The sequence below is a fragment of the Neofelis nebulosa genome, chromosome 8, assembly GCF_028018385.1.
Source record: "Neofelis nebulosa isolate mNeoNeb1 chromosome 8, mNeoNeb1.pri, whole genome shotgun sequence".
NCBI classification, from domain to species: Eukaryota; Metazoa; Chordata; class Mammalia; order Carnivora; family Felidae; genus Neofelis; species Neofelis nebulosa.
This window is the reverse complement of record NC_080789.1, coordinates 58,465,435-58,489,715: the sequence shown is the minus strand read 5'-3', so window position 1 is coordinate 58,489,715 and position 24,281 is coordinate 58,465,435. Positions and strand designations below refer to the sequence as shown.

The 24,281-nt window shown below is 52.3% G+C and overlaps 2 protein-coding genes across 8 annotated transcripts; one reads left to right on the top strand and one right to left on the bottom strand.

Annotated features, from left to right (window-relative positions):
- The first annotated feature begins 185 nt into the window (after window positions 1–185).
- On the top strand, window positions 186–9,375 carry MBD6 (methyl-CpG binding domain protein 6). 7 transcript variants are annotated; one of them, XR_009265600.1, is made up of 14 exons: window positions 2,067–2,263; window positions 3,307–3,370; window positions 3,547–3,683; window positions 3,923–4,083; window positions 4,214–4,376; window positions 4,606–5,658; window positions 5,838–6,499; window positions 6,775–6,928; window positions 7,106–7,275; window positions 7,399–7,812; window positions 7,904–7,971; window positions 8,187–8,250; window positions 8,404–8,573; window positions 9,161–9,375. XR_009265600.1 is itself a non-coding variant. In XM_058742252.1 (13 exons), exons 3-13 carry the CDS (start codon window positions 3,575–3,577, stop codon window positions 8,476–8,478), a joined length of 3,093 nt encoding a protein of 1,030 aa, XP_058598235.1. In that variant the 5' UTR covers window positions 186–246; window positions 3,307–3,370; window positions 3,547–3,574; the 3' UTR covers window positions 8,479–9,375. The 7 variants fall into 7 exon arrangements, 6 of the variants coding, with proteins under 6 accessions (XP_058598235.1, XP_058598238.1, XP_058598234.1 ...); XM_058742252.1 differs by lacking the exon at window positions 2,067–2,263 and adding an exon at window positions 186–246 and having other exon boundaries at window positions 8,404–9,375; XM_058742255.1 differs by lacking the exon at window positions 2,067–2,263 and adding an exon at window positions 187–246 and having other exon boundaries at window positions 3,981–4,083; window positions 8,404–9,375.
- A 144-nt stretch (window positions 9,376–9,519) lies between these two features.
- Window positions 9,520–23,662, bottom strand: DCTN2 (dynactin subunit 2). The gene is made up of 14 exons (XM_058742261.1): window positions 23,457–23,662; window positions 22,450–22,518; window positions 14,364–14,460; window positions 14,122–14,183; window positions 13,451–13,549; window positions 12,810–12,970; window positions 12,467–12,617; window positions 12,067–12,132; window positions 11,814–11,852; window positions 11,558–11,635; window positions 11,398–11,469; window positions 11,055–11,157; window positions 10,850–10,941; window positions 9,520–9,983 (listed from the first exon to the last, which is right to left on the bottom strand). Exons 1-14 carry the CDS (start codon window positions 23,490–23,492, stop codon window positions 9,897–9,899), a joined length of 1,212 nt encoding a protein of 403 aa, XP_058598244.1. The 5' UTR covers window positions 23,493–23,662; the 3' UTR covers window positions 9,520–9,896.
- Between the last annotated feature and the right edge of the window lie 619 nt (window positions 23,663–24,281).

The window sequence follows — 24,281 nt, the reverse complement described above, 5'->3', positions numbered from 1 at the left end:
AGACTCAAGCCTCTGACCTCGGTAGCTGGGAGGGCCGATCTTTTAATAAGGCCTTGCCCTCCTCTCAGGGGCGGATCCAGAAGCTTACCAATCAGGGCGCGGCACGCCGGCGCCGACCCCGCCTCATCCCTTACATCCGCCACTCAGAAGCTCCCGCGGCCCCGCCCCCATGGCTCCCTCCGGCTTGGGGGTAGACGTTGTGTTGGACCCGGAAGTGGCTTTGGGTCACGAGGCTTCGCGGAGGAGGTGAGTGAGTCATGCGCGCGCGCGGAGGGGAGAGCTGGAGGGGGAGGGGAGGAAAGGGGGGCGGGGATGATGCAATGTTTGGCAACCGGTGTCTTCGCGCGCACGCGCAGGGGACTACAAGGGTGGTGGGAGGTGCAGGGTAGGGGGGTGGTGTAGGGGAGAAGAGAGGGCGGGGCGCCAGGGCCCGGCTCCCAACGGCCCCAACGGCTATCAACCGTGGCTGCCCCCAGGCTGCCTGAGAAGCCTCACTGCAGCTTGTCTTCTTCAAGAGCTTTGATTCCGCCCACCTGGCATTAGCCCCTGTTTCACCTTCTCCATAAGAGACTCCCATTTTGCTTGGTCCCCTCCCAGTTAATGGACACAAGGCCTTTTAAACCAACCACTTTTGAAAGTTCGCATCCAGCCTACAGGACTGCCTAACGTCTTCTCGAGTATTCTTAAAAATGTCTTCTCTTTTAGCCCCCAACTCCCCCAGAAGAGGCCGAGGAACTTGAATACTTTTGCTTGTCATTTTCAGCTCCTTTCAGAAAAGCACCCTTAACTTTTATCTTTGTAAAGTTTCTGATGGGCCCCCAGCATGCCAGGATTCGTGTCCTTTGACCAGTCGAGCCGATTCTCACTGTTTTCCCTACTTATCATTCCCCCACGGTGCCCTGGCGCTCTTCACGAAAGCTCAAGACCCGCCCTTTTCACTGTACCAGATGCCCAAATCCTGTGACTCCCTGCTGTGAGGAGCCTTGCACTAGCTTCCTGCCGCGGAGGTGCCTTGGGCTGCGTTAGAGCCTTTCGCCTAGGACATTGCATGCACTTGAGCGCACAACTACTTTGGACTGGGTTGTCAGCAGCCCAGATTCTAGCCTCAGCTGCTCCTCACTTGCCCAGGGATCCCAGGCCAGTCACCTAAGTGTGTGCCTCAACCGTTCTTATTTGTAAATAAAAGATAATGAGTTGTGAAGGTAAAATGAGAGAACTATGAACTTGGAGGCAGCCTGAACAAAAGTGAAAAGCACCATTTAAAATGCGAAGTATTTTTCTTGTGCCATTAGGTAGAAAAAAGATGCCATGTGATGGCCGGTTACATATACTGTCATACCATCGTGGGGGCAGCCAGGGTTCAGTAGAATCTGTCACAAGGTTGGTTGTGGCTGGAAGACAGGTATCGGTGGTGGTGTGACAGTGACAGGTCCTTGGCCAGGCCTGCGCTGCGTTGCTCCAGACCTCCATTTCCCCTTCTGTAAATGGGAGTGGGGGGTGGTTTAGACCAGATGGTCTCTCCTGGCCCAAAGACATGACCAGGTTGTCAGTGACAGGCAAAGGTCATGTGACTTGACAGGCTGAGGTCGTGTTGTGACATGTTGACCTGGGGAGGCGGGTCAAGTCCCAGCACACTACCCGGGAAGCCTTTGGGGCGGGGCAGGGCAAGTCGCGACTTTCATCTTTTGGGGCTGGCCCCTCCCGGACCTGGCATTCCTGGCTCCCCCAAGATTGTGGCTTTAGAAGGGGCCCCTCCCGGGGAGGGCTGGGATTGGCCACCAGTGGCCTGGGAAGAGGCTCAGATCCTTCCGCGGAGGGCGGGGGGGCCGCGTGGGGTGTTTGTTCTCTTGGGGATTAATGGGGGGTTGTGGGGGAGGGGTAGGCGCGCTCCCGCATGCGCACTGCGGCCCCTCCTGTTGGCTCGTCGTTGTCCGCTGGGCGGGGGCCCGGCCCCGCCCCTCTCCCGTCCGGGCAGCGGCGGCGGCGGCGGCGGCTGCGGCGGTGGCGGCGGCAGCGACGGCGGCGGCGGCACCAGCCTGCGCGGTGCCTTCTGGGAACGGAATCCCCAGGGCTGCCCCTGGCCCCCATGGCGCATGCGCGGGAGGCCGCTCGGTGATCCGCGGCGGCGGCGGCGGCGCTTCCTGCTAGGACCGGCCGGGGCCGTACCGGAGGCTCGGGCTCCACCGACCCTCCTCCCACTCCCTCCCACTCACCCTCTGGGCCGCGACTGCGCAGGGCGGGGCCGGCCGAACCATGGGCCGCGGTGAGTGCAGGGCCCGGCCCCCCCATCCCGCCCCTCCCCCTCCCCTCCCCTCCAGTCCCTACCCTCTGCCCCCTCCGCGTCCTCTCGGCCCCTTTCCTTGGCCTCATCCCCACTTCCCTACCCTCACCTGCCCCCGCCGTTTCTCCCTCTCACTGCTTGACTTTTTGCCTTCTTCACCTCCCTCCCCTCAGTGCTTCGCCCACCCTCCGCCCGCCCTCTCCCCAAGTTCCTTCCTACTTCGTGCGCCTTCCCCTCCTCCCCAAGCTGAGGGAAGCAGGCTGGGTGACAGGGCGCCTTGTTATGAGAGGGAAAGTTTAGAAGCCGCCAGTGTGGGGTGGGAGCGATGGTGAGTTTGGAGAGGATACTTGCAAGGGTTTTTTTTTGGGGGGGGGGCCTCCCCACATATCAGAAGAGAATCCTTCTTAGAGCCAATTTGAAGCCAGTGGGGTAGGAGGTGCTGAAGCCCCTTGCCTTAGGCTTGGGGGGAAATCAGGAGCTTTTAAGTATCTTGGGAGAAGACAGAGCTATGGATCCAACCTTTCTTCAGAAGACCCAAATGAACTAGATCAGTGATTGTCTAATGAAACAGGCATGGAGGGGATCTGTTGGTACCACCCCAGCGGGCAGTTGGGCAATTGCCTGATGACCTGTGGGGCAATCTGCACTTTTTATGTGATCTTCCTGGGGAGTAGGGAACAGCAGGGGGCCAGACTCTCTGGGAAACTTCCTAGTGGCCTGGCATGGGAATTTGCCCATATTCCAGGATGAAGTCTTCTGTCTCTGATGGGACAAAGGGGCTTGCCCTTTACGTCTAGTAATTGGGTTCTGATTTCTTGGTCCCTGGTAGTGGAGGCTTTGATCCTCTGGTTCCTCAGTCTTGTACACGGAAAGGATGGTTGTGGACTCAGCCAACAGAACCCTGAGATATGTGTGGGCACCTACCTCATGTGGTTAAGGATCTTTCCCTTGAGAGTATCCTGAGCTTTGGTGCTCTTCTGAGTTGGGCAGATTCCCGACAGTCCTTTCTCTCTCCTGTGTTGCAGGTGTGGGCTAAGCCGGAGGCCCCGGCTTTAGACTGGACCCCACAATGTTTGCAGAGATGTTCAGGTAGCCATGGTGGGATGGCAGAGAGTTCTTCTTCATTTTCTCTCTCAGCTCTCTGAGGGTTTCTCCATACTCCTGAGTTCTCGGGTCTCCCCAGAATCTTTGCCTTCCTGGAGTACTCCCTCAGGTACCCAGCACAGTTTAATCCTCCTAATGCCCACATGGATGTCTGTTATCAGGCACGTGGGAGCTGATTACACACAATGAATGGGGGCAATGAGAGCAGTGGAGCAGACAGAGCTGGGGGCCCTGTGGCCACATCTGTCCCCATCGGCTGGCAGCGCTGTGTTCGAGAGGGTGCTGTGCTCTATATCAGGTATGGCTCCTCAGAGTTCCCACAGTTCTGTCCTCAGGCTGTTCGGTGCCTGAGTTTTCTTTCCCACCCCTCCTCTCAAAGCTCGCATCTCTGGTACCTACCCTATTGCTCTCTGTTCTTCTTTCCTCAGCCTTTTTGCTGTCTGTATCTGGCCCTTTAAATCTGTTTCTTTCTCTTTCCACATCCCTTATCCTCTGTCCTTCCCAGGAAGGTCTTTGATTAAAGAACTGTCCTTTTAGGCACGTTTCCTGATATGGTGTCAACTAACTTTATATCTCTGACCCTGTCGTCTGCCAGCCCAAGTGGCACAGAGCTGTCTTCCTTGGAGCAAACCCGGAGCTACCTCCTCAGCGATGGGACCTGCAAGTGCGGTCTGGAGTGTCCACTCAATGTCCCCAAGGTCAGAGTGGTGAGGGGTGCCAGAGAATACAGGGATACGCCAAGTGACCTACTGCAAATGACTGATCATGGTAGCTCTTCTCACAGATCTCACCCTCTCAGAGTCCCTGTCCGTGACTCCTGCCTTACAGGTTTTCAACTTTGACCCTTTGGCCCCGGTGACCCCGGGTGGGGCTGGGGTGGGGCCCGCATCAGAGGAGGACATGACCAAGCTGTGCAACCACCGGCGGAAAGCCGTTGCCATGGCAACTCTGTACCGAAGCATGGAGACCACCTGCTCACACTCTTCTCCTGGTGAGTTTTCTCCACTTTCCCGACAACTGAGGAAAACTTAAGGGCCTGGAAGAGGGATGGTGGGAGGAGCTCTATGAGAGGGAGTAAGGAGAAGGGTGGCGCGGGGAGCTGCTTGTTGAGAGGAAGGTACAGGGAGGTTGGGGATCTATGGGAGATGGGATGGAGAAGATGAAAGAAAGTTGTTGGAAGGGGAGCCACAGGCTGACCCTTCATTTCTCATTCATTGCAGGAGAGGGAGCGAGCCCCCAAATGTTCCACACTGTGTCCCCAGGGCCCCCCGCTGCCCGCCCTCCCTGTCGAGTCCCTCCTACAACTCCACTTAATGGGGGTCCTGGCTCCCTTCCCCCAGAACCACCCTCCGTTCCACAGGCCTTCCCTCCTCTAGCAGGCCCTGGGGGGCTCTTCCCACCACCAAGGCTTCCTGACCCAGTCCCTTCTGGAGGCAGCAGCAGCCCCTGTTTCCTTCCAAGGGGCAATGCCCCCTCTCCAGCCCCACCGCCTCCACCTGCTATCAGCCTCAATGCTCCCTCCTACAACTGGGGAGCTGCCCTCCGATCCAGCCTGGTGCCCCCTGACCTGGGCTCATCTCCAGCCCCCCATGCCTCCTCCTCACCACCTTCAGACCCTTCTCTTTTCCACTGTAGTGATGCCTTAACGCCCCCTCCTCTGCCCCCAAGCAATAATCTCCCTGGTCCCCCTGGCCCCCCTGGTCCTGCCACTCAGCCACCAGTGTCTTCAGCCACTATGCACCTGCCCCTGGTCTTGGGACCCCTGGGAGGGGCCCCCACGGTGGAGGGGCCTGGGGCACCCCCCTTCCTTGCTAGCAGCCTACTCTCTGCAGCGGCCAAGGCACAGCATCCCCCGCTCCCCCCTCCCAGCACTTTACAGGGCCGAAGGCCCCGTGCCCAGACCCCCTCAGCTTCCCACTCCTCATCACCCCGTTCCTCTCAGCGTCGTCCCCGCAGACCCCCAACGGTATTGCGATTGCTAGAAGGGGGAGGCCCTCAAGCCCCTAGACGGAGCCGTCCTCGGGCCCCTGCTCCTGCCCCTCAACCCTTTCCTCTCCCTGAGCCATCCCAACCTATTCTCCCTTCTGTGCTGTCCCTGCTGGGACTACCCACCCCTGGCCCTTCCCATTCTGATGGAAGCTTTAACCTTTTGGGGTCAGATGCACACCTTCCTCCTCCCCCAACCCTCTCCTCAGGGAGCCCTCCCCAGCCCAGGCACCCTATCCCACCCTCCCTGCCTGGGACCACCAGTGGCAGCCTCAGCAGTGTGCCAGGTACGTGAGTGTGGTAGAGCCTTCCCCTTCTCTGGTGGATAAAGGCAGCCAAGGTATTTAGGGGAGCTTAGAGAGGTCTTGGGTGGTTTTCTGGGTCGAAGGCATGAGGGTTGGGTTCTTTGGACACTGGGAGAAACAAACCCTCCTGTCTTGAGCTGAATTTTTCTTTTCCTTTGCAGGTGCCCCTGCCCCACCAGCTGCCTCCAAAGCCCCTCTTGTCCCCAGCCCTGTGCTTCAAAGCCCATCTGAAGGGCTTGGGATGGGGGCGGGCCCAGCCTGTCCTCTGCCTCCCCTGGCTGGTGGGGAGGCTTTCCCTTTCCCTAGTCCTGAGCAGGGCCTGGCGCTGAGTGGAGCCGGCTTCCCAGGGATGCTAGGGGCCTTGCCTCTCCCTCTGAGTCTGGGGCAACCTCCACCTTCTCCATTGCTCAGCCACAGTTTATTTGGCGTGCTGGCTGGGGGAGGGGGACAACCTCCCCCTGAGCCCTTGCTACCCCCACCTGGGGGACCTGGCCCTCCCCTAGCCCCAGGCGAACCTGAAGGGCCTTCACTTCTTGTGGCTTCCCTGCTTCCACCACCCCCCTCAGACCTTCTTCCACCCCCTTCTGCACCTCCTAGCAACCTCCTTGCCTCTTTCCTGCCCCTGTTGGCCCTGGGCCCCACAGCTGGGGATGGGGAGGGATCTGCAGAAGGAGCTGGGGGTCCAAGTGGGGAGACATTTTCAGGTTTGGGAGACCTGCCCCCCCTACTATTCCCCCCACTTTCAGCCCCCCCTACCCTCATAGCTTTAAATTCTGCGCTGCTGGCTGCCAGCCTGGATCCCCCCTCGGGGACACCCCCCCAGGTGAGGATAAGGGAGGAGTGGGTGGGACAGAACAAGAGGTAGAATCAGAGATGGGAGCTGGGAATCAAAGGCTTTCAGTTTCATGCCTGAGCTCTTCCTCAGGGCCTTTGGGGAGGGCTTAGTTCTTGGCTGGGGGTAGGATGGCTGCAAGAACTGGGTCTGTATTTAATAAGCGTGGCCTACTTCACGTGAGACTTCAGTGAGATCGTATATGTGAAAGTACTGTACGTTTGTTAAATACTTTACGCATATGGTGTTGTCATTCTTCTTTTTAGCCCTGTGTCCTGAGTGCCCCCCAACCTGGACCACCTACCTCCAGTGTCACCACGGCAACTACTGACCCGGGGGCCTCCTCTCTGGGCAAGGCCCCCTCCAACTCAGGGAGACCCCCCCAACTCCTTAGCCCTCTGCTGAGTGCCAGCCTGCTGGGTGAGCCTGAGGGAAAACTCTGGTGTGAAAGAGAAGAAAGGAACCAGTAAAAATTGGGAGTAGAGGCTGGATGAGTTGGGGAAGAGTTTTTGACCCTGGGGTTAAGCCTAAGATGAATAGGGTCTGTTCAGCCTAACTGGTTTGCCAAGGGAGACTCCTGACCTAACTCTTCAACAGGTGATCTGTCTTCGCTGACCAGCAGCCCTGGAACCCTCCCCAGCCTGTTGCAGCCTCCTGGCCCTCTTCTCTCTGGCCAGTTGGGGCTGCAGCTCCTCCCTGGGGGGGGAGCTCCTCCACCCCTCTCAGAGGCTTCTAGTCCCCTAGCCTGCCTGCTACAGAGTCTCCAGGTGAGCCTGTGGGCACGTGTGTATCAGGGACAGAATTTTTTCCCAAACTGGATGTATGACTTTCTGAGTTACAGTAGCAGAGTAACCATATTTGGAACTAAGATTTTATTTTTTCGCCTGCAGATTCCTCCAGAGCAGCCAGAAGCCCCTTGTCTGCCCCCTCAGAGCCCCACCTCAGCCCTGGAACCGGAGCCTGCCCGGCCTCCCCTCAGTGCCTTAGCCCCACCCCACGGTTCTCCCGACCCCCCAGTCCCTGAGCTGCTCGCTGGGAGGGGGTCAGGGAAACGGGGCCGGAGGGGAGGAGGGGGACTTAGGGGCATTAATGGTGAGGCCAGGCCAGGCCGGGGCCGAAAGCCTGGTAGCCGGCGGGAGCCTGGCCGACTGGCCCTCAAGTGGGGGGCACGTGGTGGCTTCAATGGACAAATGGAACGGTCCCCAAGAAGGACCCATCACTGGCAGCATAATGGGGAGCTGGCTGAAGGGGGTGTTGAACCCAAGGATCCATCCCCTCCTGGACCCCATTCTGAGGACCTTAAGGTGAGTACAGGGTGATGGAGGTGCGGGCTGAAGGGCTCTGAGGAAAGGCTGGGAACTTGGTTCCTTTTCCTAACTTTTCCTACACATACAGTCCGTGTTTTCCCAGGTGCCCCCAGGGGTAGTCAGAAAGTCTCGTCGTGGCCGGAGGAGAAAATACAAGTGAGTGCTGGGCCTGCCACAGTCCTGGCCTTCTCCCACTTCTTGATGGGTTTATAGAAATGTCTAGAGTGGCTTGGCTTTCAATAAGGCTCATGTTTAAATATGAACAGGATATTATGCCTTTATTATCCAAAAGTAGAAAGCTTCCCACCCAAACTCTGAGCTTCACCTGGTGCTTGGGGAGGTATTCCTGATCATCTGTGCCCTTATTGCAGCCCTGCTCGGAACAGCAATAGCTCCCGCCAGGACGTTACCTTGGACCCCAGCCCCACAACCCGCGTAAGTGTGTGTCAGGGTTGCGGGGTGGGGGGGATGGGGGGAGGTTGTAAGGGACGAGGCAAGAGAAGAGGATTAGAGGGCATGGGGAGAAAATAAAAGACTTCCCAATACCTAGCTGTTTGATCACTTCTTTCAACTTCCCCTCTTGTATAGGCGGCTGTCCCTCTGCCTCCCCGGGCCCGCCCTGGCCGTCCTGCCAAAAACAAGAGGAGGAAACTGGCCCCTTAGCAGCCATACCTGGAGCTGGATCTGACCCTGACTGGGGAGAGCTGAGTGCTGAGCCTTGGGAGCCCCTGCCAGCCACCTGCACCTGTGGACAGTGGGTGGGGGCACTACTCCCCACTCAGAGCACAAATGCAACCCCTTCCCCTACAATCCCATCCTGAGCCATTGCAGGGGGTAGGGAAGCTCACCCCCTCCCCCCCAAAGCCATGTCACTGAAAAGGCCTGGGGGGGTGGTATATGGCCCTCTCCCCACCAGGCTAAGGGGAACACCCCCTTCCCCAGGTCTTTTATTTGTTTAAGTTATTTTTGCACAAATGACTCTTTTTATATTTAATTCGACTTCATTGCCTCCCTTCTTGAAGCCAGCAGGCTCAGTTTACAAACCTGTGAGCTACTGTTGGCTGCTGCCCTCCTTCCCAGTGAAAGGTACAAAGCAATAAGCATCATGCATTCCCCCCTCACCCCTCCAACACCCCTCTGCCTCTGGCTCAGGTTGCTCAAAGCACAGATCCCCTCTTACCCCTGTCCCCAGGTTTGAAACACATAGCCTCATTTCAAGGTGTAGCCAGCTTCCCTCTACTTTCCTCTGGGATATAAAAGGGGGTAAGGGGGCACAGAGAGCCCTCTGGGCCTCTCCTCCCACACACACTACACTGCCCCTTCTCCCCCCCATCGAAACGCTCAGAGACGTTGTGATGATGCGACTGAGGATTATGCACCGTGGTCCAACCGGAGCGGCCAGCACGACCCGCTGTCCAGGGGCTGCCTCCTGCCTTTTCTTTTGTAAAGACAAGACCCTTGGGAGTTTTAATTCTGTTTTGTACTTGCCCTGTGGGGCCTCCACTGCTTTTCTATGGGAGACACTCTTAATTTAACAGATGAGAATATTTTGAAACTCTGGCTCTGACTCTGTACTCATTTTTTCCTTAATTGAAGAACACGTTACAATTTAAATCCTCTACTAGCGGAGAGTGGCTTAAACTGCCTGTTACACTGTGAAGGTCTGTCTCAGTGCCGCCTCTTCCCCAGGAAACACAGCAGGGGTCACGCAGAGTACAACGGCATTTAATGGTCAGAAACAGTTGTACAGTATTACAACCAGCCACAGGAGCTGTGCTGGAGGACCGGGCCCAATCCTTCCCCACCCCAGGCAAAGCAGTACTGGACAGGAGCTGGCATGTGGCTGGGCCCGTGTCCCCGAGGCCTGAGGGGAGACCACAGTGTCATGTCCCTCCCCCCCCACTACCAGTCTGTATTCATCAGAGGAGGGGTGTAAACCCCACATGCAAGAAGAACCCCTTGCCCCCAGTGTCAAATGGGATGGGGATGTGAGAGTTATAATGAAGGGGAAACCCTATATAAGCTGTTAACAGAGTTCAAAGGGGTAGGGATTACCCCCGTTCCGCATCTCTTAAAGGTGCTCACTTTCCCAGTTTCTTCATCCGTTCATCAATGTTGGCAAAATTCCCCTCAACCGTGGACAGGTTTTCACGCATGGTTGTCTGCACCTAGAAAATAACAGAGACGTTTTACTCTTTGTCAAAGGTCCAGGTGCTTACCTGGATGAGGACCTGGAGAAGTTCTCTTAGAGAAGACAAAAGAGACATGGAAGCCTAGCTGACGGGCCCTGGAGCAGGGAGGTTAGAGCAGCAGTTTTTAAATACCCCTGGAGTCCGATGGACCCAGCTTAGGATCTGCCACGCAGGCAGGACTCAAGCAGTACCACTCTTTGATCTGTTTCATGTGATGAGGGACATGTAAGATTTTGTTGAAGTGAGGGTTTTTATGGACTCAAAACTTAAGGAAACTGCCATGTACAGGAAGGACATACTGTACTTGATATATTTTTTCATTTATCTTGACGGTCCTATCGTGTTGGGCTTCTCAGCTTTAATTCTGCCCTCAGCACTGAAAACAGTGCCTTCCAAGAGAAACTGAGGACTATGTGCTGGGCACTGGTAAGAATGAAGAACGTGAGGCTCTGCCCAGTGTCAGAGAAGAGGTGGCAGAACTAGGCTGGAGCCTGGCTGTTGACTTCAAAGTCCATGTTCCTCCCGATGTGCCGTGCTCTGGATACAGGAGCATTTGGATGAGGACGGGGTAGGTGTTACAGGAAAAACTGAAGTTCACTGGACTCCTAACAATTCACCCGTTGGTGTTTCACCCAATCCGCACAACCCTGAGGTAGGTATAGTTTTCCCGATGGTGAGATGTAAGATCCCAGGTGAAGCAGTTGTCAAAGGTCCCATGACCACTGAAACACAGTAGAGAGAGCAAACTCCTGCCACAATAACGTGCTACAATATGGGCCAAGGCAGAACCCACTAGTCTGTGCTAGCGAAGGGAGGCTGCAGACTAATAGAGGGGCACACACCTGGGTCAAGAGGGTGGTGTTGTCCTTGAGGGAACTAGCAATCATCTGCTGTGTGGTGTCCAAGTGTGTTAGGAGCTGACCAAACTGCATGGCTGCAAGAGAAGGTAAGAAAGAGAGGGGTGAGGTTAGAATCCAAGACAAGAGGGAAGGAAACAAAGACTGCCCACTTTCTACTTCTTAGTTCCCCTGGCCGCCGGCCTCCCACCTTGCTCATGCAGCTGCTTGATGGTGACAAGTCTCTGCACCAGCTCTGGAAGGGTGGAGGCGATGGGGCTCCAGCGCTGTATGGTTTCATATAGCTGATGCACCTGGGGGTGGGGGGGACATGACAGGGCCCAGAGGGGGTGGCTGAGCGAAGTACACAAGGGTCATTTCAGTAGGGTGGGACAGGACTGAAACACTGCCCTGACTTTCTCAGCTGATCAGAGCTTATGAAGACAGCACCTGGGATTCAATGCTCCCACGCTCTGGCAGGACCACCAGAAGGACTCCGAGAACACGAGGGAACAGGAAAGGGCATAAAAATGAGGGAAAGGGCTCTTCCTGACCTTGCTTTGTGTATCTGCATCCTCTACAGAAGCTTTATGCTTGGCGATCTCATTCACCTTTCCCAGGACACTCTGAAAACACAGACTTAAGGTTGACAGGGCACCCAGGGCTTCCAAAGTCCCAAGATACCTGTAATCCAGTTTGCCCTCCGCTTAGTACCTGTAGCCGAGCCTCCACTTGGTCCAAAACTGCAAGGTCCAGGGCGTTCACCTTTGCTTGCAACAGCTCTACAGTCTCCTGGGGGTGGGGGTTGGGACAAACTTCACGAGAGAGAAAGGATCAGACTAGAAGAGCCCACCCCCTATTCCACTGAAGGGAATTAAGTATAGAGCTACACACCCAAACACAGTTCTCCAAGCAAACCCAATCCCAGTATCACCTCTGTAATCCTAACACCGGTTCCTTTTACACTCACCATAAGAGAGGCTCCCTGTAGACCTGCTGAAAGGGGATTCTAGTTGGGAAAAGGAGGAAAGAAATCAGTGGTTCTTGTATCTCCACATGATTATTACCTTCTCCCATCCTTTCTGGTTCTAGCTGGCAACCCACTGGCTGGTCCGATAACTGAAGCCCTTCCCACTCTTTCCAGGGTTCTGTGGAATGCTGTGGACATTAGGAAGAAGGGTGCGGGATCCAAGGGTCAGACTAAGTAGAGGAGAGCACCTGACCTGAGCATCCTGGTCACAGCGGACGGTCGCTTCCAGCTCTGTCAGGCGCTTCTCAAGTTCTGCAACCTAGAGAGGAGAAAGGAGGTGTGATTCGCCACCTGCCTCCCTGCTGCTGCAGCGGGCACTAAGATCCTGCTCTTCTCTGCTTGTCCACTTGCCATTCCCCTCTCTCCTCCTCTCTACTCTGCCCAGGGACTCCTTTCTCTGGAACACATCCCTAGTCACAATCCTAAAATCTTAACTGAAAGTAGATGGGTGAGGGAAACCTGGAACAAGACATCAAGAGGAATCAGAAGCATTCCCAGCACCCTCTCCTCAGATCCGATCCCTTGGAGGGAGGCAGGAAAGTCTTTAGGGCCACCTCACCCTGGCCCCCCAACCACCCTACGCCCATACTTACTTTGGCAGCTTGAGAGAATTTGTCCTGTTCGGGCCGAGAATGTAGTTCGTAAGTGACAAGGCTACTATCTGCAGGGGTCCCACTGGTGGTCTTTCCCCCTGAACCAGCTCCTTTGCTGTTTTTTGTTGCTTCCAGCTGCAGCAGTAGGCGCCTGGGCCAGGAGACCAAGTAATAAGATCAAGTCTTGAAGCATGTGGGCCAGCCCAGTCACGGTCATTTCTGCCTCATGTTCAGCATTAAGGAAAAACTGGGCTACCTCTCCCCTTAGTATCCTGGCCAGCACCTGGCTGAGTCCCCCTGTGCCCCAATCAGCAATGATTTCCCAACCACGTAGGGCACCCACTTAGCCAGAGCTCCATCGGGGTCAGTGAGGTTGATCGCCGCATCTGGTCCCAGCAGCTTCTCTAGGTGGGAAGCAACGAGCTGCTGCTTCAGGGCTGCTAGCTGTTTAGCCAGTACCACGGGGGTCAGCTTCTCTTCAGTGGCCGCCTCCTTCACCGTTGTCTGGTGTGAAGTAGACAGTGAGGGGTGGCAAGTGTGAATCAAGACCAAAAAAAAGAGGATCAAGACTCTTAAAAATCGCTGTGGCTAGGGGCACCTGGGTGGCTCAGTCGGTTAAGCGTCCAATTGTTGATTTCGGCTCAGGTGGTGATCTCACGGTTTCATGAGTTTGAGCCCCACATCAGGCTCTGTGCTGACCTTGGGAGCATGCTTGGGATTCTCCCTCTCTCTCTGTCCCTCCCCCATTCATTCTCTCTCCCTCTCTCTCTCTCTCAAAATAAACTTAAAAAAAAACAGCAGTGGCTGGAAGTCACTGGATGGTTCTTACCCATCTGTGGCATTGAATGTAGATTTATGTATATTCCTAAATCTAGGAACCTCAGCTCCCTTAGCCAGGAGCTTAGGGAATGTTTCTCTTCCTGCTGTGAGGTCCTCCTCTGTGACATAAGTCAGAGCAGAGAGGGGAGAAGAGAGTTTAGTTACCTTGATTTTCTCAACTTCAGTTGTCAGCTCTTGGACCTCATGCAGTAGTCGCTGGTACTTTTGCTGTGGGGTCTCCTTCACTCCCAGACCCTCTCCAAGCTAGAGAGCAAGCACAGACAGGGAAGTTACACCTCTTAATACAGGGAGCTTCAAGAATTTATCCAAGGGGTGCCTGGGTGGCGAAGTCGGTTAAGCGGCCGACTTCGGCTCAGGTCATGATCTCGCGGCCCGTGGGTTCGAGCCCCGCATTGGGCTCTGTGCTGGCAGCTCAGAGCCTGGAGCCTGCTTCAGATTCTGTGTCTCCCTCTCTCTCTGACCCTCCCCAGCTCATGCTGTCTCTCTCTGTCTCTCAAAAATAAATAAACATTAAAATTAAAAAAAAAAAAAAAAAAAAAAAAGAGAAAAGAATTTATCCAAACCCTGGGCCCAAGTTATAAGGGTATCCTATCCACCTCAGAATTCACAACAGCCTAGTACAGAAAAACTGGAGGTAGCTAGAGGCCTGGAGACTCTCCAGAGCAAACAGCAGGGGGACTAAGCATCCCGACTGTATCCTGCTGGGTTCCTCAGGACCCCTAATGAGAGAAAAACTCAGAAGCCTGACTGTATCCTTTGGTTTCTCTCCTAAACAGGATCACTGTACCATCCCCACCAACACACACACAACAAACCATCTCATATTCTCCAGATTCATATCCTGTTCTCTTGGTTTTTCCAATACGATCTGAGAAATCTGCCAAGAAAAGAAGATAGAATTGAGGGCCTGATCTAGGCCCAAGGCAGTCATGGACTCAAGTGACTTGACTGTCAGGGCTACCATGAGAGATCTCCATGAACGACCCTTTCCCCAAAGCAAAAGTCACCACCGCCTGAGGATAGGCCTCCCCCCAACCAATTTCCAGCCTGGTCTCACCAAGTCCCTTTGTCCCCACTCTCTTGTCTTTGAACTTGTCATAGGCAGCATTAGGATTGACAATGATGTGCTCCACACTTGTGCTCGTCAGCTCCTCCTGCAGGAATAGGTAGTTTAGGCCAAGGGCAGATTCATTCTCCCCCCAGACTTCCCTGACCCCACAAAATCCCCAAACCATTAGAGGAGACTGGGCCCTACTTTCCCAAGGGAAGAGAAGGGCAGTTCCACTCCAAGCTGCTGAGCTAGGCTCAGCCTAGGAAACGGAAGCTTCCCGGTAAATTTAGTCTCAGCTGTATAAATATTAACACCCTGATTCAAGTGGGAACAGAGGTAGCATAACCTCCCCACCCACTCTGTACATAAGCCTCCCATCCCCCGACCCCATCCAACTGGGCCCTCCCGCTTATCTGGCACACACCATGCACTCAGGGCAAGAAACCAACCTGACCTCTTTTAACCTCCCCCTCCCAAAAGTAAATTTCCTTGCTGCTGAGGAAGGCCATTTCAAGCTAACCTTCCATCCTCCTGGGGGGTGGGGAGAGGAAGGATGGCAGACAAGCAAGCTGCTAACTCCCAGGGTGAATGTGCTGCTGAAGGGAAGACACCAACCTTAGACACAAGAGGAAGGTTGGCAGAGGGCCTGACCAGCAGCCCTGTTTCCAGGCTGCCATGAGGGTGGGGAGCTCAGGGCACACAGAAAACAGGCAAGAGAGTAATGTATTCTCTAAGGGACATCTTAGAAGCGATAAGCGTATGTGCCATCTGCTTGCCACGGGGACCTGTGGGTAAGGGCCACGCCTAGGTCCTGACATGGAGGTGGCCCAGCATCTTTTCGAAGAGAAGCTGCAGCACCTAACTGTTCTCCCTGAGTCCTTGGCCGTGTCTCAAGCACTAGCTCTTCCATAAATAGGGCGCGTGGTGAAGAGAAGGATAAAGACAATTTACCCTAGGGACCGAAGCAGAGAGGTTTCCTCCTTACTAGTTATCGACTGGCTGTTCAGATTCCAGTAACTACACCAAGCCGGGGCACTCCAAACTACCCAACCCCGTCACTTGTCAGCAGTCCGACAGCTCTCTCTACATTACTGAAGGAGCAGGGAGGAGACCAGAAGTCCTTTTGTGCTGAGGATGCCATCTCCATCTTCTACAGGAGGCAAAGTGAGTCTTTCCTTTCACTACAACAATGGTTCTCACCCCTGCCTGCACAGTTGCATCACTTAGAAAATGTAAAAACAAATCAAAAGACAATTAAAATTAAACAAAAGAGGCTTGGGCTCGCCTCTGTAGATTCTGATTTAATTGTTCTGGGGTAGGGTTGGGATAGCAGGCCAGTTGAAAAGCTACCCAGATGATTCTAATGTGCAGCCGGGACTGGACAGAGTCTCTGCTTGTGTGTGGGTATTGGGGGTGGGGGCGGAGGTTGATGATGGAGAGACATCATGAAGAGCAGCAGCATCTCCGGTCTGCTATTGGAGAAGGAATCAGTGTGAGTGGCAGCTTTAAAAATAAGGGAAAGGATGGAGTAAGGAGAAAACATCAACTCTGATCTTTACCTCTTCTTCAGGGAAGTGCTGAGCAGAGGGGCAAGAGCTAAAGATTAAGGGAAAACAAAAGGGCTCGATGCCCCATAATGCAACGGTAAAGAGACAACTGGGCTCCAAATTATCAGCTCTTTAACCTTCTCTGAAACGTATGGCTAGAACACCCACAGGCCAAATAACTGAGTAGTCTCTGGCCTCTCTGGTCCGAGAAGCACTCCTGATCAGGAGTGGCAACCACCTTCTCTTAAGTTCATAATCAAGAGTATGCCACTCCCCCCTGTGAGTGCTCCAGTCAAGGCCAATGAAGTAGAAATCCATTAAAAAAAAAAAAAAAAAAATCCTCCTAAAAAGAGAAATGGGAAGCACAGACTATAGACCAAGGAATGAAATTAATCATAGATACCATTTGGTAAGCCCTTATTTTGGGCCAGGCACTATGTTGATGAGAACCTACTTTCTTACATGCTTCCTAAATAGGGAAGGAGACGAGCAGAAAAGGATCAACACACAGACCGTGAGTCTCAGAGGTCCTGGACGGTGACAAGAATGAACAGTGCTTTCATGTCACTATTCCCACTTAGGACCATGTCCTGGATCAGGAGAGGAGCTGCCCGACGCGGGCATCATCTCAGAGCCTCTCCAAGGATGTGGCCCCAGAGACTCAGGTGGCCGACACTGTTCAGTCCTCCAGTGGCACCCACTCCGCCAGTGTCTCAGAGATCTGGGGGCATGGGCTAGGGGCAGTATCATTACAGTGATTTGGAAGATGGGAAAAGGCTGTCAGCTGGGGAGGGGCTGGATAGAGGGATTAAAGATTTAGCAGAGACAAAAGGACAGAGGAACAACTGCCCATCACAGCACACCCCATTAAAAAGCAGATGAAAGGTCAGGCTTCTTACCAGCTCCTTGTGGTTTCCCCAGAGGTGAGAAAATCAAAAGAGTTAAAAGGAAAGGGAGTGGGGAAATGGGGGTGAGGGAGGGAAAAAAAAGACAAAATTGTTATTAGCAAATTGTCACATGCACTATATGATAGCTTCAAACACACTGCACCATAGGGCCCAGGGGAGCCTAGCAAAATTTGGGGGCCAAGAAGTTTCAGCTGGAGTCACCACATACCCCAAGAGAAAGAAGAGCCTGGGACCCTTTCCTCTCTGGTGGGGAGACTGTCATGAAGCTTTGCCATTGGCAGCAATTTAAGATCATCTGGGAACCAGTGAGATGTTGCAAGCTAGTGGCATGGAACAGGAAAGTGGGGGGAGACAAGGCTGAGGTGGACAAGGCAGAATGTGAAGCAGAGGCTATGGAGATTCTGAGGACATGTAGCTGATTGAGGGCTCACAATTCTCAAGGTGGGAGCTCATGGTTCAAGTCTCGCTGTCTCTTGGTTTCTCTAGTCTTGAAGAATTAGACATTTGGATGGCAGAATCGGTGACAATGAGGGTGCCCATGTGGATGGTTTGATATGACTTTAGGTTAGGCAGAACAAAATATGTCAGGAGATGGTGAGTTTCAGGAGATATGAAGTCCCTAATTGCAGCTCCGTTCTCATTCTCTGCTGTCAGAGTAGAGACAGGGCAAGTCCTGGTCCCTTGGATAGTCCAGTGTGTTTGTATCCATCTTGATTAGTTGGTAACTCGCCCTGCAGCACTGAGGGAACCAGAGCAACTGGGCCACGACGTGCTAGCACAAAAAGTGTAGAGGACACCAAGATTCACGGGCTACCAGCACATGTGCAGAAAATGTTTCTTCAACCCTCTGTTCTCAAGGTTCACAGAAGTTAGCGGATGGACAAGAGGGAAAGGTGAGAATATTTTAAAGAGGCCTTCTTTGAGTCCAGCCACATAGATAAAGTTCTCGCTTCTAAGCAAGATTGGTGAGGAAGTGCCAGGAGGGGAAATCTAGCTGTATGCCCTGCCTCTCCAGGAGCTCTACTGATGGGCACACAGAATGGTGGAGGATTGAAGATGGCTGTGTATATGAAAATGCATGCTGGGACAAAGACAAGTGCTTCCTGCCCCAGAGATTTCAGCTAGGTACACCTGAGCCTCAACCTCTCCATCCTGTCTGATGCCAGGGTCCAGCTAATCCAAGACTCCTGTTTCAGCTCAGGGTCGAGGCGGATCCAGGCCCTGTGGTCTACACTGGGATGTCTCTGCGCAGAGTGAGTATAAGCACTCACAGGTGCACGCATGCAAACATACGAGGGGAGGCACACACACACACTACCTTTCTCTTACTTGCCCCACCAAGCTAAAACCAGCTTGGGAGAAACTCAAAGAAGGAGAGAACATTGAGCCGTAAGCTCAAGTTCAAATCATGAGGAACAAGCAGAATGGGGGAGGACAGAAAATCAAAGAAAAGGAAAAGTGGTATATTAGTTTGTAAACAGTATATACCATCTCCAGGGCTGTCCCACGGGTGCATTGTGGGATGATGAGTTTTTCCTCATCATCATTCTTATAACCTAGAGTAGTGACAGTCACCATGGAAACAGTACACCCAGCCACCTCGATTGGAAAATTCGAAGTGCCCTGAACTCAGGTACCAGCTTACCTGGTACATGACTTCCAGTCCCTCTCACTAATGGACCCCCTGACTCCCCAGGACTGTTTGGCTTAATGGCTGTGCCTCAGAGGGCAAGACCTGAGGTTCTAGATCAGACAGGGAAAGAGGCCACTGCTGCTCTCTGAGCTCTATGCCAACACTGCAGCCAGGAGAACTTCAGAACCACGATGACAAGGAAGTTGGAGAGTGCTGTAGAATAAAACTGTCCAGGATGGATCAACACAATGCTGACCATTCATCCATGGTCAGGAGGGGTACAGAAACAGAGACTCATGAAAGCACAAATAACCCAAGTTATTACTTTAAACTTGCACGTAACACTCCTTTTCCATCCCATTTACCTTTGTCTAAAGGCTTAGCACAGGAACATTAAAACGAGTTTTTCCAAGGGGTAATCTACATACAGCTAGGAAGTGAGGACTGTGATTGTCCTCCTTGTTCTTCACCCTTGTCCAGAATGGCTAACAGTCCTTTTCTCCTAACTTCATTTCACTCTGAGGAGAAAAGAGCCAACCCCCTTCTGACTCCAGCGTCTAAATGCCTCATATTCAAAAGCATTCCTAGCCTCCATGTTTCTATTCCATCCTCCACTGGACAGTTTTATTTTGCAGACCCCATAAGGGAAAGAGACAATGATTCATGGACCATAGTTGTACTTCTAAACCTGGATTAATGATTTTTAAACACAAGGCCAGCAGGCCCCTTAGTGACTCCGCTAGGGACTCAATAGAATTTAAAATGATTAGCTACACCAATAGCACAGTGACAGCGCATTGCATGCAAGATGGCAGATGAAAAAAAAAACATGCAGAGAAGAAGCATCGAATGGTCTTACTTGTGCAAACTAGTGTCCAGGCAAGGTGGTGAGGAGGGAGGATGGGGGAAGCATTAGGAAAAACTCAGGTAAGTTCAAGAGTGCCAACAGTCAATGAACACAATCAAGCAAACTCTATGATATCTCAAACCATAAGGAAGACAACGTACTGTTTCTCATCTCGGGCCGGGGAAGGGTTCCACAGTATCTGCCCTTTGAAGAACAGCCTCTGCCAGGGCCCCATCGAACTATGGCTAGGTCACCTCTCCCCTTTCACATGGCATTAGAGATGGATAAGGCATAAAGGGAGAAACTATACCCTGTTTCTAGGGAGGTTTTCTAAGTTTACTTTCCTTGCTCCAGCAGTTCAAAAGCCATGAGCAGAATGCCTTACCGACCCAAAGGAGGCTGTGGGCCCAGCAGGGAGGGAATTCCAGTTGGGAATTAACTTTCCTGATAAGACATTTTAAAAAAAGTCTCCAAACAGTCCCGCACCCAAATCGACCTAGGAGTGTCTGAGATACAGAGATGAGATTCTCCCAGATTGAAGAAGAAAGGGCTAGCCTGTGCATCTGCCTGGCCCATTCATTTTAGAATATTTTACTTCCTGCTAAAATTGTTTTAAAGGGATAACAGGAAAATCAGGATCATCTTTAGCAAAACTTAAACCTTTTACACTACTTTCCTCCCTCATCCTCCCCACTATGAGAACTGTAATACTTTTACGTTTAGGTTAAACTAGCAATTATAATCTTTAAGGGATATTAGAGAACATTATCTCCTCCAGCACCTCATTTTTTTTTTTCCACAGTGGGAAAATCAGAGGAAGGAGGTTAAAAGATAGTGAGGGTCAACACTTTGGTTATTTCTTTAAATAAAAATCTGGAGATCCCCCAAAAGGTTCCATAAGGATTTGGTCATATTGGTTGTCTTCAGGGAAGGGAACGGAGTGGTGGCAGGCAGGGCTAGGAAGACACTTTTGCTCTATGTGCCTATACTGTCTATTTTAAAAACTGATCAAGTTAAAGTTGAAAATAATCTGGAGACTAAGGCAGAACATTCCGTTGCTGGGAGTTAGGAAGGTGACTGAACACCTCGTGGTTCAGCCACGATACTGGTGATGTGCACTGTCATCTGTGCTAGGTCTTGGGAAGGCAGGTGAAAAAGCTATAGGCTGCTAGTGACAATCCAGACCTCACCAACACGAGGTTTCTGGACTAAGTACAACTCACATCTCTTCAAGTTGCACATTTACATCAATATTAAGAGCAGGAACAGAACCATTACTCAGCTGACTTCCCGAAGGCTGTCCTCCTAAGGCCCACAGGGACACCCAGAGGCCAGAGAAATTAGCTGACATCAGTAAACATCTCAGCTCCCTGCCCCCACCTGGGCTCCTGAAGCAGCTGAAGGTCTCCCCACCTCACCCACTCCTGCCTAGTGATGAAGAGTCATTTAGTTGAGCCTTAGGTGACGCAGGCAACTCGACTCTTCCTGCATGTACCATCCAGCTCCCATCACTCCTATTCTGTCATCCTAGGCAGTATGCTGCAGGACGTGAACACTTTGGGTATCCGCTCCCTATCAGCCACCCCACTTACTACTGAAATAAGCTGTTCAACGGGGAGAAACAGCCAATCACGGCTGCACATTCAGGGGCGTCCACGCTTGTCATCTTATTAAGAAATATTCCAGTACTTTCAAAAGGAAAACTACAATGTATGTTTTGGTCTGGAAAGGGGATTGCTGTGATACTGCCAGTCTGTATGCTAGTCAGTGACAAATGGACAAACTTCCATTGATCATCTCACCATGAAGGCTTAATACTTTATAGGCAGAGGCCTAGGCCAAAGTTGAACCGTCTCTGAAACAGGGCAGAGGACTGAAGTCCTCAGCTTATACACGCCTGTTCTGCTGTGAGGTCAAAGGCAGCTTCCTAATAAGATACATCTGGAGTGACAGGTGCACACCCAGGTCTTTCAGCAATGACATCTGCATTATCTCCAGATACTCAAGCTTGGGGGACAGACTGACATGCCAGAAAGTACAGAAGCCACAAGGAACACACCACTGAGAGGAGACAGGGAAGGTGTTCCCACAAAGTAGGAACCACTTCCACACAGGGGAAACCAAGTAAGGAATAAGAGAGTACGCCAAGCCATACATTATAAGCCAGCAGCCAGCATTCTCCAGGATTAACCAGCCCCACAGACATAGCCACAGGACTTACAGACACACATACTGAGCCTGCTTTATCATCCATGTGACCTCAGCCCAGTTCTCTTTGGAATAGAACCTAAAACACATCTTGTAAGACACACTTTACTAGTAGACCTTTGTTCTCCTTGGCCCTTAACATACAAGTTTTTACTGTGTTGGTTTCCATTCACTTAATTTTGTTTACTACATGTTTCCTATATGTATCCTAACTCCCTCACTAGTCTGGGGGATCCTTGAGGGTAGGGACATTTATTCCTCTGCCTTGCACAAAAACCAACACAGAATGAACACATTCAATAAACAATGCTAAGTGGTTCCCCTCATGGTTAAAATGTGTCCACAGCTAATTCCTTCCTCAGAGTTCATCTTAGATCTGAAAGTGCTAAGACACTCTCCTTTGCTGATATGAAATATTTATGTTCTTTCTCAATTTTTTTTTTCTCTGACCATATTCCTTATCTTTGTACAATCTCCACATCATTTTCTCACTCCTTGCTCAAAGGATACTGGGTATTCATGTAAAAGTGTATTCCTCTATACTTCAAAATCTAGCTCTTGGTAGGATACACTAATGGACATGTATTGAGTGAAATATTTTATGAAATCAAAGGCCTAGTTCCTAACCTCAAGTAGTCTGTAAGTGCTCAGACTCCATGATTCATTACCATGGATTAGCATCCAGAGGTCTACCTAAATCACTAGCCCCAAACTAAACTGTTTTGAGAGATATTTCGACTTTGTTTAAAAAACCCAAGGATCAGGACTTGTTGGCTATAATTCCACTGACTTCAATCTCCTTCCTGGCATGATTTATTGCAACCTACATACCTCCCAGGCTGGGTTGGCATACCCGCTTATTGTTGTGGCTCACCAGAAAAGGGAAAGGGTCTGCCTAGGGGAGAGAGGTTAGGGTCCAGAGGAGTCCTGAAGCAGCACATGGTCTTACCGCATCAAACTCCGCTTGATCATCCTCAGGTAGGTCGCTGGTTTCATAAACATCTGGTTCGTTCCTGGCCTGCAGATAGAAGCAGTGACCACCCTACCTCATTACCCAGCATCCACCAATATCCCTAAACCACTCCATTTGAATAAGCTAACAGAGAAGGCAGGCTGTGAGGCCAAGATTCTGTCCCTTCTCTTCCACCTGCCCAGGGAACTGTATGTCAGTTCCCAGTCTTGAAGGCATTGGGATGACAGCAGGGACAACTGGGACCTCATGGTAGGTGGCGAGTGCAAGTGATGACAAAGATGTTATCCTGAATCAGAATGGGGGCGGGCCCTTGGCAATCATTATATCAGAAGTAGGAGAGGGCTATCTTCAAATTAGGCCACAGCCTATACACCACTACCCTAGCACACTGGCACAAAGGTTTAGAGTGACTCAGGACCTTAGTACTCAAAAGTACTGTGACCCAACCCCCACCCTTGAGAATGCAGGCAGGGCAACACAAAAGGAGGGTACAGGCCGGCATATGTGGGGGTGGGCCACGGGGGTGGTCGGGTTTCTCGGAGGGCAGAATTTTCTATCTGGCACAAGAAGGGTTCTGCCAGGTTAACCTCTTCTTTGGCGGGTTGTAGGCCATCACCAAGTGGCCTGGTATGTCTGTTTGGAGTGGGGATGGGGGGGGGGATAATGGGGAGATTTGGGGAGACACGGGTGGTGCTGACACGGCTGGAGGAAACACTAGGGCACAAGCGATAAGCGCCCAGAGACGATGTCTGGGCGGAGAAACCGACGACTGCCGGAAAAGGGGCCTGGTAAGCCATTCCGCGGCAGGGCCAAGTCGGGTCAGAAGACTCCGGAGGGTGCTGCGGCCCGTCGGGGAGCCAGGGGCTGGAGCCCTGGGGCGGAGGAGGGGCTGCAGGCGGGAGGGGTCACGGGTTAGTGTCTGTTGGGGGTCCTTAGTAGGTCGGGGGTGCGGTCCTGGGAGCCGGGGCTGGCCCTGTACTCACAATGCCGGGAAGATCGGCGTACTTAGGGTCCGCCATGGCGGCGGCGAGGCGGGGTTGGGGGACCGGGGCCTCGGCGGAGCCGGGGCCGGTGTTCGGGTAGGGGAGAGGCTGGGTCCGGGTCCCGGGCTAAGGCGGCGGCAAAGGGAGCGGCGGAGGAGGTGGAGAGCAGGAAGTCTCGCGACAGGAATCGCACAGGAGAGAGAAGGGCAAGGCAAAAGTCGCGAGAACAGCCCGCTACCACACCCCTGGAGAAGCCGGGATTGGCGAAAATGCGGCCAGGGAATGAGGTAATGGCGAGGGACGCAGCCTGGGATTATGGGACCTGTAGTCTTGGCCGATAGGGGCTTGGACGGAGAACGACAATAACGCGCCTTGGGAGTTATTTCACACAACTTCTTTTCTTTCATTTTTACATCAGGTCTATGATAAATGTTTTATAATTCCTGTTTTTCAGAAGAATTCGTTTGGGCTTCCAGAAATTAAATGACTAGATAAAAATCACACATCCTGTCATGCTGTGGCACAGAAAGGGCTTCAAAAACAATAATAGCAGGTAAAATTTAGTAAAGGCTTAGTCATGTTAGGAATGAAAATAATCTTCTCAAGTTAGAGATATCAGATAAAATACAGGACGCCTAGGCAAATTTGAACTTCAGATAAATAATAGTTTTTGTAGTATAAGTATGCCCCACATCATTTTTGGGATATACTAACACACACACACACACACACACACACACACACACACACACACACACACTAATAGTTTTTAATCTGAAATTCAAATTTAACTGGGCATCCTGTTTTGTTTTTCAAATCTGGCAA

Excerpts from the sequence above, each read along its gene's own strand:
- MBD6 (XM_058742252.1), top strand. The coding sequence starts at position 3,575 with ATGGGGGCAATGAGAGCAGTGGAGCAGACAGAGCTGGGGGCCCTGTGG. Across the intron at positions 4,084-4,213 it reads GTCCACTCAATGTCCCCAAG|GTTTTCAACTTTGACCCTTT; the intron begins GTCAGAGTGGTG and ends CCTGCCTTACAG. Across the intron at positions 5,659-5,837 it reads CAGCCTCAGCAGTGTGCCAG|GTGCCCCTGCCCCACCAGCT; the intron begins GTACGTGAGTGT and ends TTTCCTTTGCAG.
- DCTN2 (XM_058742261.1), bottom strand. The coding sequence starts at position 23,492 with ATGGCGGACCCTAAGTACGCCGATCTTCCCGGCATT. Across the intron at positions 12,133-12,466 it reads AATTCTCTCAAGCTGCCAAA|GTTGCAGAACTTGAGAAGCG; the intron begins GTAAGTATGGGC and ends TCTCCTCTCTAG. Across the intron at positions 11,636-11,813 it reads TACAGGGAGCCTCTCTTATG|GAGACTGTAGAGCTGTTGCA; the intron begins GTGAGTGTAAAA and ends CCCCACCCCCAG.